This window comes from Manis pentadactyla, chromosome 12, assembly GCF_030020395.1.
Source record: "Manis pentadactyla isolate mManPen7 chromosome 12, mManPen7.hap1, whole genome shotgun sequence".
NCBI lineage: Eukaryota > Metazoa > Chordata > Mammalia > Pholidota > Manidae > Manis > Manis pentadactyla.
In genome coordinates this window covers 28,103,289-28,117,270 of record NC_080030.1, presented here as the reverse complement: position 1 = coordinate 28,117,270, position 13,982 = coordinate 28,103,289, and the positions used below count along the sequence as shown (strand labels likewise).

The 13,982-nt window shown below is 49.8% G+C and overlaps 1 protein-coding gene across 1 annotated transcript in view; it reads right to left on the bottom strand.

Moving 5' to 3' along the window:
- Window positions 1-8,299, bottom strand: part of GALNT2 (polypeptide N-acetylgalactosaminyltransferase 2) — a 198,959-nt gene extending 190,660 nt beyond the window's left edge. Inside the window, exon 1 of the mRNA XM_036875703.2 lies at window positions 8,101-8,299. Within this exon, the coding sequence (XP_036731598.2) occupies window positions 8,101-8,226 (126 nt within the window). The 5' untranslated portion in view covers window positions 8,227-8,299. The remainder of the gene's footprint in view (window positions 1-8,100) is intronic.
- Window positions 8,300-13,982: the final 5,683 nt, after the last annotated feature.

Below are 13,982 nucleotides of genomic sequence, written 5' to 3'. Positions count from 1 at the left end.
CAAACACTACAGATCACAGAGCCTCAACATTGCCCACACTGCCAAGCCCCTCTCTAAAGCCTGCGTACTGGGCAGGCTTCCGACCTCTGGGTCCCTGCAGACCCATGTTCCTGAAGGGATCAGAGACTCCCACCGCCCACAGCAGAGCACACAGGCTGCACCAGTGAGACCGCGCGCTGGAGCAAGTGTGCGGGGACAGGGAGGCTTCCTCATGAGACGATCCCATGTGTGGGAAGCGCCCCACGAACGTGTCATCACCGAACAGTGCAGCTGACAACAGACCAACAGGGAGAGATCAACTCAGAAATCGAGCAACCAGATTGCTCGCTCCACAAGCACATTGTACTAAGCTGATGAACACATGAGCCAGCAGACGCCTAAAGCAGTTCGGGGTTGAGGGCAGGTGATGGGGGCATGGGGAGCATGCACACCATCTTCGCAAGGATGAGTACAGACAGCGCCCAGAGCAGCACAGGGAACAAGAGGAGACCAGAGAAGTCCGTGTGATGGAGGAGCCTCCAGCACTGACAAACTGAAGGCAACCACCTTTGGGAAGGAAAACAAGCTCATTACTGAGCAATGGACCCCAAGGCACACAGTGATCACCATGTCGGCTGGACACGGCTGACGCCAGGGACTGCATCTGAAGCAAAGCAAGCCACAAAGACTCACCTGCTTCGGGCCCCAGCTCAAACCTGCTCAAATCTCACTTCCCCTTGACCCCATGGGACCCGGGCAACACTGCGACCTACCCTCCACCTGACACTGCTGTTTTCCCAGGGTGCTGAGCGCCTTCCCCACACTGTGTGACGGGCTTCTCTCTGTGCCTCCCCCACAGGGAAGTTCCCTGAGTGCAGGGATTTTGTCTCTGTTGCATTCCCTACCGAATTTCCAAAAACCAAACGATGCCCGTCACCTACCAGGTGCTTATGAAACACTCATGGAAAGAAGGGATGGAAGGGCCTATTTCACTTCTGCTCCTGCCGGGGGTGCAGCCAAGGCCTGCTGTCCTCAGGACAGGCAGAGGACAAAGGGCAAGAACACATAGAACATCTCTCAGAGCGAAAGGTAAAAACTCAGCAGACCAACTGAACCACTGGTACCCTCAAAGCATCCCTGGGCGTGCGTCTGCTCCCCAAAGCCTCCCAGGACATCCTGACATGGCGCAGCACAGGGCACCGCCGAAACACGGAAGGGACATGGAGCGCCTGGGTATCAAGAGCGCACCATGTCACACCTGGCCAGCAGAACCCCTCGAGGCCCCAGGGGGCATTCCTCCCCCCAGACGCCCCTGGCCCACCTTCCACTAGCTCTGGGACCTGCCCCTTCCCCTCTCTGTGCCTCAGCCTCCATCAGAAAAACGGGGGCAAAGGGCTGTTACGGGCAGATGAGTCACTGTCTGTAAGTCACTCTCTGTTAGGACTGCCTGGCCCATAGTAGGTGGGAATAGTGTGTTTATTAAATCAAAACTCTGTCCCAGTGGCCCGCTCCAGAACTGTACAGAGAGGCAGGCCTGTCCCGAAGTCTGACCACAAAGGCAGCTCAGCAAAAGTCAATGCTGATCACAGCAGTGGCTCCTACTCAGGGAAGCGGGGCGGAGGGGAGGGGGATCACTGAACGCCCCACAACGCACGAGGCAGCTCCACTGCAAAGGTTATCTAGCTCAAAATGTCAGCCAGCTGGAGGCCAAGAAGCCCTGAACTACAGCGACCCATGTCCCCGCCGAGACCCGTGTCCTGATCTGGGCTCTGGAAGTACACTTCTCTGTCCCCCGCTGTCCCGGCCATTCCCCCTCACAGATGGTCACTAGGCAGGAAACCGCAGCTGGGCAGGACCAGGTGGCCAGCAGGAGAGGCCTGAGAGAGACTCCCACAAAGGCAGGGGCGGATGGTACCAACCCCCAGGGCAGGCAGCCCAACGGGGACAGGCTGAGCCACAAGTGACTAGCTGCCTCCGGGCCCCAGGCAGCCACCCGCAGCGGCCGCTTCGCAAGCCGGCCCGGCAGGCCCCAGGAGGCGGGCACGTCGCTCCGGAGGCCTGGGAAAGGTTTTTCAGCATAAGCACAGAAGGGAGGCTCTACAAAACGGTTTCTGGTTTTTTTCCAAATCCAGCCCTGATGAATCACTGCCATCTACATTCCAGCATGCTAAGAAACCTAATCTGGATAAAATGACACGTTTCCTGGGCCCAACACTGGACATGACGAAATGCAAAAATGCACAGTATTTCATCTGTTCTGGAGGCAAACGGAGAGCAGCAGCAGAGCCTGTGGGAGAGGTAGGGTGCTCCACGGGGAAGACTGTAAGCAACAGGGGTCCAGTGTTTGGCTTCCTAAGAATGGGCACACGGCCAGGAAGGAGGAAGGTGGGGAGGCTCTTCTGACCAGACAGGTAAATGGCCTGCTTGGTAGCCCTACACCTGGGGTTGACCCTCAGGTTCAAGCACATGTCTGAGAACCAGAGAACCCACACTCAGGCAAGGCAGCCAGGCCACACTGCACCCCGACGGCATCAGCGTCCTCTGGAGCACCAGTGCCAACACAGCCGGTGCGATTTCCCCGAGGCCCTGACTGTTCTGTAACCCACCACGGAGGATTTCCTTAAGAAACCTCACCAGGAAGGCCACCTGGAGGCAAGGATCTGAGTCCACGGAGGCAGAACGAAGATCCCAGGGAACACAGCATCAAAGCTTCCGCAGAGGAAGGGGATTTCTCAGGGCACGGAAGTGAGGCGAGGCCAGCCCACCTGGGATCCGAGTGGTACATTCACAGGGGGGACACTCGACATGTTTAAGTACCCCTGTGGTCCCCGAGGCAGGCCTCAATGGTTCACACGCTCACCGTGGAGAAGGGATCCCAAGGGAAGACCAGGGCAGCTAGGGGTGGGTGGGCTCAAGGTGTATTTCCATCTGGACATCTGTCTGGCTTGTATGTCTCAGCACCATCAACGCAAACAGAGATTCCAGAATGGGGGTCCCAGGGAGAAAAGTGGAAGAAGAGGGGGGAGTGGGCTTGGCTGGTTTGGGCTATTTTCTCATCCCATGAATTCTGCTGGGCCACCAAGGAGGCTTCACAGATTTTTCTTCCCCTGGGAACACCTTGCCTCCTTCCCAGGATCTCTGTAGCCAACTCCTGGGCACACCTGTTTCTCTGGCCAGGCAAGCTTCCCCTCATCCCACCTCTTCCACTAAGCCAACTGCCTCTGGCTTTGCTAGAAGTCAGGCAGCACAGCATTGCCCACTTTGAAACTGACCTCTTCCCAAACTGCCCTCCCTCTCCTCAAAGATCCCAGGAACAGAAAGGGCAGGAAGAAGAAATTACACGTGTGCGTGTGTCCGTCCTGCCTGTGGTCTTCCTGACCACCGCTCAAACACCTCCTCCTCTGACCCGAGTGGGAAGCCAAGCTCTCACCAGGAGCGGGGTGCAGAGATTCACGGAGGGCCTGGAGCCTGCACACAGCCTCAGCAGGGTCCTGGGCCACCCCCAGCAGACCTTAAGGGCAGATAGAGGCCGAGCAGGCAGCCCCCACTCTGAGCTGGGTGCAGCGGCTTCTCCTTCACTTGGCCACAGGGCTGAAAAGAGCTCATTATTCTCGCACTGTTTCTCGGCCAGAAGCTGCTCCCATTCTGTCTGAGCATCTAAGGTGGCCGCAACTTGACCTGGGAAGAAGTGGGTATTATTTTTGTCAGGCTCTCTGGCGATACCGTGTCAACACACACACACACACACACACACACACACACACACACAGACACACACACACACACACACACACACACACACACACACACACACACACACCCTTTACCTCGTTTCAAGCTGTCATTTCAAATGGAATTCCTTTAAACTGCAAACTGACTGTAGGTGGCAGGGTGTGGTTTGGGTCCCCCCTTTCCATCCACCAGCAGACACGCCCACAGATCTGCTGACACCCATGAGGGCATGTGGCAGCCTCGTGTCCAACCCCAAAACACATACACCTGAGCGATGACAGCACCCCCCGCCCCTTCCTGCCAGAAGAGAGGCTGCAGAGGGAGAGGATGGGAGCCCAGGTCCCCTGGGGGGTGGGCAGGGGGAAGCGCCCAGCTTCCCCACCCCGGGAGCGTCCACTGAGCAACACGTCCACCAAGACACTCCAACCGTAAACCACCAGCAAAGAAAGGTGTGTCCTCCGCCCACTTTCCTGCTGGCTGCCCGCTGACAGGGGACCCACTCTGACACCACACCTGGGGACCAGAGCTGGAATGGGGTCTGGTTTCCCCACAAGGCGGTCCTTAGCGTCATGCCAGGCTCTCAGTACAAGCCAAATGAACCAACCCGATCAGTCTTGGAGGGACCGGTGAGGAAAAACATCAACAATCTTCTAAAGATTAACAGACGCTTAAGATTCCCGGCCCACTATAGTTTTTAAGGGATATTTTGGCTTTTTACTTTTATTCCCCCACCCCTGACACCATTTACTCAGCATCTACTATTTGCCAACACCTACTAATGGCATCTAGTTCTTGGCAACAGGGTAAAAATGATTAAAGAAGAGGAAACTGACGGTCAGAGAGGCTCAGTAAATTAGTAAGCGTCACTAAGCAGAAACGGGGAGGGAGCTGGTCTCACTCAGAGCCAGTCAATGGGTTTGTGCAGTTCCCCTTTGTTTCAGAATCCACTACCCAACTAAAAAAACATGCTTGGCTCCCTATGATCACCCATATTAAGGACCAACAAGTCAGCTTGGCATTCAAAGTCCTCTGCAGTTTAATCCCAAACTCCCTCTCCGATTTTACACCTCATGTTCCTCTTCACGTGTCCCACGCTCCAGCCAAATGAGACACCCCCATCACTCCAAGAAGCCTATTTTCTTCCCCCTGAATGTCTCCTACAAGATCAGCCCCAGTCCCATGCCCTTGGGCCCCCAGAGCAAGGGCTGTGGCGCCGACTTACCGAGTTAGGGTGAAGTAAAGTGCATGGGCTGTTCCTGCCCCCGGGTGTCCTCAGTCATCCCTTCCCTTCCCCCCCTGGATGTGGGGAGCAAGGTCACAGGGGCTTCGCCTGGCGAGCCGCTCTCAGTGGACACCATTCTTCACCTACCGGGAGACCCTCCCCTTTCCATCCTAAACAGCCACACTTTACCCCGAGGCATTTCAACAGAAATCCCTTCCTCTCCTCTGCAGCTCCATCCACCATAGCCCAGGGGAGCAGTACCATGATTAAAATTTTAAAGCCTTTAAGATGCTCATAAGGGAGGACATCATTGAAGTTCAAACCATCAATTTAGGGGAAAAGAGCAAAATATGGGGGAGTGAAGAGATCTATGAAAACGTAAATGGATATAATTTTAAACAATATTATGCATAAATTGATTGACTGCACACCCTGAACCTTAAGACTGAGTCCCAGCTTGTGCAGCAATGTGAGGCTTCGTTTTCAGCACCACACCTGTTTAGTTTATTAAATCTGCAATTGGAGGTCAGTTGGCTTTCTGGGTTTTCCCCAATAGAAAATAACAGCCCTGAGTCAGATGAGCTGTTTAACAGGCAGGGCACACAGCGACACCCCCCCTCCCCCACCACACACTGCCGTGGGAGGGGGGTGCTGTGGGGCTAAAGCAGCCCAAAGACTAGTCAGGCCCCGCCAATCCCCCGAGGCCTAATCCTGACGCTTGGTATCCCGAGAAAAATGGCAGGGTGGAGAGAAATTGGCTAAATATGGAATTAGAACCTTGACTTGTTTGAAAGAAGAAAAAGAAGTCCGCTTATATCTAAGACTATAGCTGGCACTTAAATTCTGTCTTTATGCACAGACCATATTTTCTTTTTTATGTTCACACTTCACAAGCTAAAAAAACTACATAATTCCTTTTATCATGAGGGTGATCTAAATTTTAAGAGTCTTTCTAGTCTCAAAATCCATGGAAACAATTCAGGGGGAAGGAAGACTAAACAGTTTCACACGCTAGGAAATTCAGGGTGTCAGGGTTCTACTCACCCCTCCAGAACCCTTCTTAGGGCCTCTACTTTTATGTCAGGGTCCACCCTCTAAGTTAATGAGCCTTCTAGTGCAATTTCAAAAGCTACTGCATTTACACACCTCTTCCTCAACTGACAAATCACTAAACCATTCTAAGCGCTGGGATTAAATTTTATGGTTCATTGATATTAAGAATAGACTTCCACATCACCCCATGCATAACTGTTCATTTTGCACACGGTTTTCTATGTGGTCCTGTACCTTCCTACTGCCACCAGGCCACCAGGAGTTCCTGGATTATTTCTACTAAGGATCACACTTCAGAGGCCAACATGGAAGAACCCTCAAAAACCATCTACTTGCTGAAGCCCACTAGGGTGAAATCCATACCTCCACATGCTGAGGCCACATTGCTGCTGTTTCTGATCACATGTCCTAATGAAAGTGGCTAAACCAAGAAAAGAGAAATACCAGTGTGGTTCGACTGTTTGGTTTTCTTTTCCACGAAAGGCAGAAAGTTTTGCCAGGTCTCATCAGCATGCCAGGCCATATGGACCTGACAAAGCACAGTTCTGGGGAAGCAAAGTCTAAAAAAATAATTCCTGTTGAACATGACCATAGTTTTCAAAAGGCTTCATTGCTTCCACTGGGCATGCGGCCCTCTGCCATTCAAGAGTGAGAGACTACATGTACATCCACAATAGTTCTCTGCATTAAAATAAAAAGGCAATAAAAATAGGGCTAAGAGGTCCCCGTCAGCTCAGAACCAAGCTAGGCCTATTCAGCACACGGAATGACTTTCCATTTCCCCGCCTCTAGATAAGCAAACCTAAGAAACTTACCAAGAAGCAAACAGCATACCTACCTCCATCTACCACCTTCCCCTGCGAAAGAATGAATGAGTAGGTGAACACAGCAAGGAAGGAAATCTCTGAAGCAGCCAACCCTCAGCGTTACGTTACGGGTCTGGCAAGAGCTAAAGTCTCTCCACCCCCAGGTAGTCGCGCTTGGCTTGTTCCAGGATAACATTCCCTGGTTCCAGCCCAACCCGTGATCCACCTCCATTTAACTCAGAATTGCCTGGGTTTGAGGTGATACTAAACGTCACAGTAATGGGGGGTTACAGGATTTTGGAAAAGATAACCTGCTTTCAAAGCCTATTAGCCACCAAGCACCATCAACACTGCGGACGGCATGTGCACAGCCAGAGCCCCTCCCGCGGCAGGCGCTCGGCCTCGGGACCCGGTCCGGCTCCTCCAGGCGACCCATTTCCTCCACACGCCAGGCAGTCCAGAGAGGGACTAGCACGGTCTCCACAGCCTAGCCTCTCGGCCGCTGGAGCCGGTCAAAAGCACACCCGTGGAAGAGGAGCCATCCCTGCGTAACCAGGAGCGGAGCTGGGAGAAGCCGGGGCAGGACTCCACGTCCCACTGCACGGGCGCCCGGGCTGAGCAGGCAGAGAGTGATGCGGGGACGGGGGGCAGGTGGGGGGCCCAGGGAGCAGGTGCGGGGCCTGGGGACAGGTAGATACGCCGGGAAGCAGGTCGGGGCCCGGGAAGCAGGTGGGGGGCCGGGGGGCAGGTCGGGGCCTGGGGACAGGTGGGTGCCCCGTGGAGCAGGTCGGAGCCTGGGGACAGGTGGGGGGCCCGGGGAGCAGGTCGAGGTCCCGGGGTGCAGGTCGGGGCCCGGGGAGCAGGTCGGGGGCCCGGGGGCAGGTGGGGGACCGGAGGGCAGGCCGTGCCGGCCTCATTAGCGCGCAGAGCTCCGCGGCCCTCCGCCCACACCCGCCCAGGAGTCCATCTCATTGGGCCCCGGGCTGCTGTGTCCATGCCCCCGGGGGTGATGGGCAGGAAAGGGGCTGGGACGCCGTACTCCCCGCACCCCGCGCCGCGCGGAGGCTCGCAGGGGCTTCCAACAGGGGGCTGGAGAGAACTTGGACCCGGGGTCTCCGGCCCGGGACCCTTCGGGACGGCAGACGCCTCTCCCGCCCCTCTCCCCGCCCCCGTCGGTGCCCCCCCCACCGCCGCCCCTGAACTTGCAGGCGCAGGGGCCGCGGCCTCCGGCGGCCGGACGGGACTGCACCCCAGGCCCGGGCGGCGGAGGGGGCTCCCAGGAGGGGCCGGGCAGTGGCGCCCACTCACCTTCCGGGCCGCGCTGCCGCCCGCGCCCGCAGCCAGCGCGGAGCCGCCCCCCGAGTACATGTAGTAGGCGATGCCCAGCGCCCAGAGCGCAGCGAAGCAGAGCAGCATCCGCGAGCGCCGCCGCATCCTCCCGACTGGGCGCCGCGCCGCCGCGGGTCTGCCGGGCGCGCGGGCGGAGTCGGAGGAAGGGCGCGGCCCGAGCAGGAAGCGTGGCCAGGGGCGGCGGGGTCAAGGAGCAAAGGGCGGCCAATCGGCGGCGGCCGCGGCGCGGCGGGCCGGGGGCGGGGCTACGGCGTCTCCATGGATGCTGCACGCCGCCCCGCCCCGGCGTGAGTGACAGGTGGCCTCCAGGCCCGGGGGCGCGCGCTTGTGCGCAACCGCGTGCACACGCGCGGCGCTGCCGGGCCGCCGCCTGGCGGACCTCGCCTCCCCGCCGCCCCGGACCCCTGAGGTCGCGAGGGCTCCGGTGCAGACCTCCCTCCTGGACCCGACTTTGCTGCCGCTCGCCGCGGTTTTCTTGCTGATCTTAGAGCAAAGCGCCTCTGATCCCCAGCTGTCATTATTTATTTGGGCTAAGGTGGGAGTCTGGAGGTGATTTTCAAGCGAACGTTTTTTCCGAGTACGGACGGAGTGCTTATGAGCAAGGTTCTTTTGTTTTTTAAATAAATGTGAAATGAAGAAATAAGACTGTATATTTTACGTGTTTTTCCTTTTTAGTTGGTAGCTTTCTTTAAAGAAGACAGAAGCACCCTAAACGTCTTTAAAGATGCAAGAAGACAGGTCTGTCCTGTAGCAGAATCTGTGTGACCTTGATGATGCCCTTGTAACAGGCAGTTTCCACTGCTCTCCGGAATGAAAGGTTACTCAGCACTTGGTATTTTAAAAGTGATGTCAGGAGCTTCCCAGTCTGCAGGGTAATGGCAGCTGCCTGAATCTGAATCTCTATTCACATCCTCAACAAAATGCAAACAAGCTCTCATCTCCACCAGGAGAAGGAATGCAGTGAACTGAACTTCCCATTGCTTCGTAAGTAAAAGAAAGAAAAGACATCAGATTCCCACAGAGCTCCCTCCACTGTTGCCAAGGACTTAAGTGAAGCCCTGGCTTAAATCCCTCCATAAAGAGAAAGTCCAACACGGAGAACTAAAAACTGAGCACAGGTCAGGCACTTGACTGAGAAAGGGAAAAGGCTTGAAAGAAAATGGGACAGGAGGTGGCAACCTTGAAGAAGCCTTGCTTCTGGGAAAAGTCAGAAAAGCAGAACAAGAGTAACGCCCTTTGGAGGCCTGGCAGTTGAAAGAAAGAAGAAAGAAAAGAAAATTAAAGATCTTGCTGATATAAAAGACAACCAATGCCTCCCAAAGCCACTGATGTATTAAAAACTGCACTTTTGTATACAGATAGAACATCCTTGAACTAAGAACTCTTTGTCAAAATGCCTAGTAACAGAATAACATCAAATCAACTGCATACAAAAAACCCAGAAATCACCTCTCTTACGATGAATCATAACATTTCAGCTGATGAAAATCCCCCAATAAAACTACAAAGCAAGAGAAATTTGTAATGCCACATATCAAATTATCAAACTGAGCAAGCTATCATATATTTGGATACACACACACATAAACACACATATACACAACCAGAATCAAAAATCCAAAAACTAAAGAATGGATTAGACAAAAATTAGGAAGAAATGCAAGAAGAGCTGATCTCTTTCAGGAAAGAAATTGCAAATAAAGAAAAAACTATCCCAGAAGCAGAATAATTACCAGGTACCCCAGGGAGACCATATTCAAATATGTGAAACAACACTGACAAATGGCAAGAAAATAATCAAGACATTGAAAATAAGATAAATAAAAAAGTAAAAACGATTCAGAGATAAGTGGTTGAAATGGAAGCCAAAACAGAAGAACCATAGTATATATAACTTGGGTCACTGAAATAGAAACACCAAACAGTGAAACAGAATTAATATTGAATACAGATGTTATGTACAGCATGACGCCGCCCTTGGCACTGCTGTATGGTGTCGTTGAGGGTTGTTAAGGGATTAAGTCCTAAAACTTCTCATCACAAGGAAAAAAACTCTTTTCTTCCTTTTTTTTATATCAATATGAGATGATTAATGTTAAGTAAAATCAAGTCATTATGCTGTATACCTTAAACATCTACAGTGCTGTGTGTCAATTATATCTCAATAAAACTCAGGAGGAAAAGATATAATCCCAGAGGTGAATCCAGAAATAAAATTTAAATTACCTATCAAAAGTATCTTCTGTGTACCTTGGAAAACAAGTCTGGAACAATCAATTCCAAAACATATCTTAGTAGAACTACTAGATTTTTAAAGGTGTAAAAATCAAATTACTTACAGAAATAAAAATTTAGGCTGGCATGAAACTTCTTAAGGACAACATCAAAGCAAGACAGCAATGGAGCAACATTTATAAAAGATTCAGGGAAAGGAAATACCAGCCAAGGGATTTTGCGTCCAGCCTTCAAGGATCGAGGCTAAAGCCAAACAGATTTTTGAACCAAATGCAAAAATTCAGAGAGCATCATATGTCTTTTCCAGAGAATGAGCTTTCCCCAGCCAAGAGAGAACTGAGGAAACCAGCAAAATGACTGATTGGTGGAAGGAAAGTATGCACACATTATACCTTCTGATAAAGTAGAACAGGTGCAACTAAAAATAATTGAAAAAGGGAAAGAGAAGAGGGAAAACAGAATCATATCATCGACTATCAGATAGGTAATGGATGGGAGCTAAAGAAGACCATATAAAATGGACAGGCCAAATGTTAAAAGATTAAGAAAGGGATAAAGGGTAACACAAAAATATAAAAATTTAACCACTAAAGCAAAAATATTAACATACCAAAATATTGGAAACCCTATTCCAGAATCCTAAAAGAAAAAAAATTTAAATAGGAAGGAATACATACCAAATAGTGAAAGAAATAAAGTAAGTACAGTATAATTCACGCAGTAATTATAAAAGAAACGGTATGACAAAGTCAAGACAAAACCGCGTCAGTACAATCAGTTTACAAATGGTTTAATTTACATATCAGAAGATCTTCAAATTCGGTCGCAAAAGAAAACCCAACTCTACAAAAGCAGGAGCTGTGATCCTAATTTCAAACAAAGAGGAAGAAGCGACAGAGCATTGAGGGAAAAAGGACAGATATGAGCCAAGGCTGCCACTCCCAGCGAAGGCACATCAGTTAGGATTTGATCTGCCAAATAAAACCACTGTTAATGATATGGAATAAGGAGTGTATGATAGGGCTTCAACTTTGCACAATGCTGGAGGTAGAAAAAAAGTCAGTGGAAGTCTGTTTCCATTATACATGGCTACAGGTCTGAAGTCCCTGTAGTTTGCAGACCTGGCAGTCAGAAGAAAAGCTGCATGGAACATGGGGACATGCCAAGACAGAGAACCTTCCAGGATAAGACAGGCCTCCTGAGGACTGGAACCCCTTAAGGCAAACTGGGTCTACTGCCAACACCGAGCATGCTAAAAGCAAAACAAAACCCACCCTGGAATATCACTTCACGCCCATCAGTATGGCCATTATTAAAAAACAAAAACAAAAACAGAATTTAACACCTGTTGAAGACATGAAGAAACTGGAAACTTGTGCATTGCCGGTGGGAATGTAAAATGTGCAGCTGAGGTGGGAAACAGCGTGGCAGTTCCTCAAAAAGCTAAACAAAGTTACTGTATGGTTTAGCAAGGACACCAAATATATGTGTACTCCCATGTTCATGCCACCATTATTCAAGATAGCCAAAAGGTGGAAGCAATTCAGCATCCATGAACAGATGAGTGGATGGCGAAATTGTGGTACATCAAGACACTAGAATACTATTCCGCCTGAAAAGAAAAGGAAATCCTGGCACATGCAGCAACATGGACGAACTTGGGGATGTGATGCCAAGTGAAATAAGCCAGGCACAGAAGGACAAATACTGTATGATTCTGCTGATGAGAGCTACCTAAGGGGTCAAATTCATAGCCACAGAGGTAGAAGGTGGTTGCCGGGGGCTGGGGACAGGGGAAAATAGAAGTGACTGTTTAGTTGGCACAGAGTTTCAGTTTGGAATGACAACAGAGTTCTGGAGCAGATGGTGGTGATGGCTGAGAACGGGGGGAAATGTGCTCAGTGTCACTCAACTGTCACTTAGAAATAGTTTAGATGGTCAATGTTATGTTCTGTATATCTTCCCACAAAAAAAGTTAATGAGAGATTGGAAGAAATTATTTCCACACACCACTGATAAAGGGGGAATATCCCTAATATATAAAAAAACTTAAGCGTTGAGGTGGGTGAAACACTCACACAGACTATTCATAGTAAAAATCCTTAAGAGTCAATAAACCTAGGAAACAATGTTAAATCTCATTCATAATAAAGTTTCAAATTGAAACTATGGAGATACTATTTATCCCCTCTCCCCAAATTGGCAAAACCCCTAAAGCATGGCAAAATACTTTGTTACCAGGAAGATAAAGAAGAATAAGGAAGACTTCTTTGAAGAGATACAGAGCGACTTCCAGCATATGCTATGAAATGAAGAAAGCAAAGTGCAGTAAGGTATAATATGCTACTTTTTGTGTAAGGAAGGAGAGAAAAGTAAGAAAACCTATAAATATCTCTAATCATATGTGTCACACACAAACTCACCTACACACATACACACAACACTTATAAACTAGAAAACAATGAAATTGGTTTCCTGTAAGGAGTGACAGGAAAATGCCAAGCAATAGCAGGAGGGACACTTCTCTGAGTGTGCCTTTATCTAGGTTTGACTTTCAGAAACAGGTTAATGTCCTACGTGATCAAAAAGTAAAATAAAATCAACAAATATGGGGCAAGAAAACTGAAAAGAGAGCCCAAACAGAAATACCTGAACCCAACTATACTGCAAACAAATGACATAACCACAGAGAAAGCAGGTAGAAGAAGTAGCATGTGTGACTTTTAAAGAGAGGCTATCACCTCAGCCTAGAGAATAAAAAAGTAGCAAACAATGATTGACCTCTTCTTTATTTTTTTCATAGTGTTATGGTGTAGCAGCTAACATATTTTAGGCATATAGTGCAATTGAGCATATCAGAAAATGTATTTCTTTGAGGAGTATGGGTTTCTACTACAGAAGAAAGGAGATATAACATGGAATGAGAGAAGGCACAGAAGATACTTGGGCAGTAGATTTGGATTAGAGATAACCTTATGAACATATACACACACACACACACACACACACATAAATATATACATATACATACTTATTTCCTAGATGTGTCCACTGAAGGGGTCCAAAGCATTGAGCTCATATTGCAACAGATCTTGGTTTCTACATACCATTCTCTACGACAAGAGGGTTTCCTTGGAGAAATTATTGATTACATGACTGGAGCCTGGAAATTACTAAATAAGCCCAGAACATCTTGTTGTGATACTGAGGAAGACATGAAAATGGGGCAATGTTCAAAGATCACAGGAGCTAGCTTGAAGGGCCCCTACTGGCTAAATCCAGGACATATATATATATCAAAATAAATATTGAATGAAATGGGAATCTCTGAGTACCCTCTGATAATAAATAGATCAATAAATGAAGGCGACTGGTGGTGATGGTGGCGGTAGGTAGAATGTCATCTGGTGAATACGAAGGGAAGGGTGAAGTTGGAATTCACCCTTCTGCACCTATCTCAATAAGGATTGGTTGGAGGAGACTCATCAATGGATACTCACTTGTGTTTGGTGAGAGGAGGGGAGTTGATGAGAAGGAGGATATTTACAAGGTCTTCAGATGTCTTTTAGCAGAGTACTTACTAGTGGCAGAGGAAACTTAGTAAC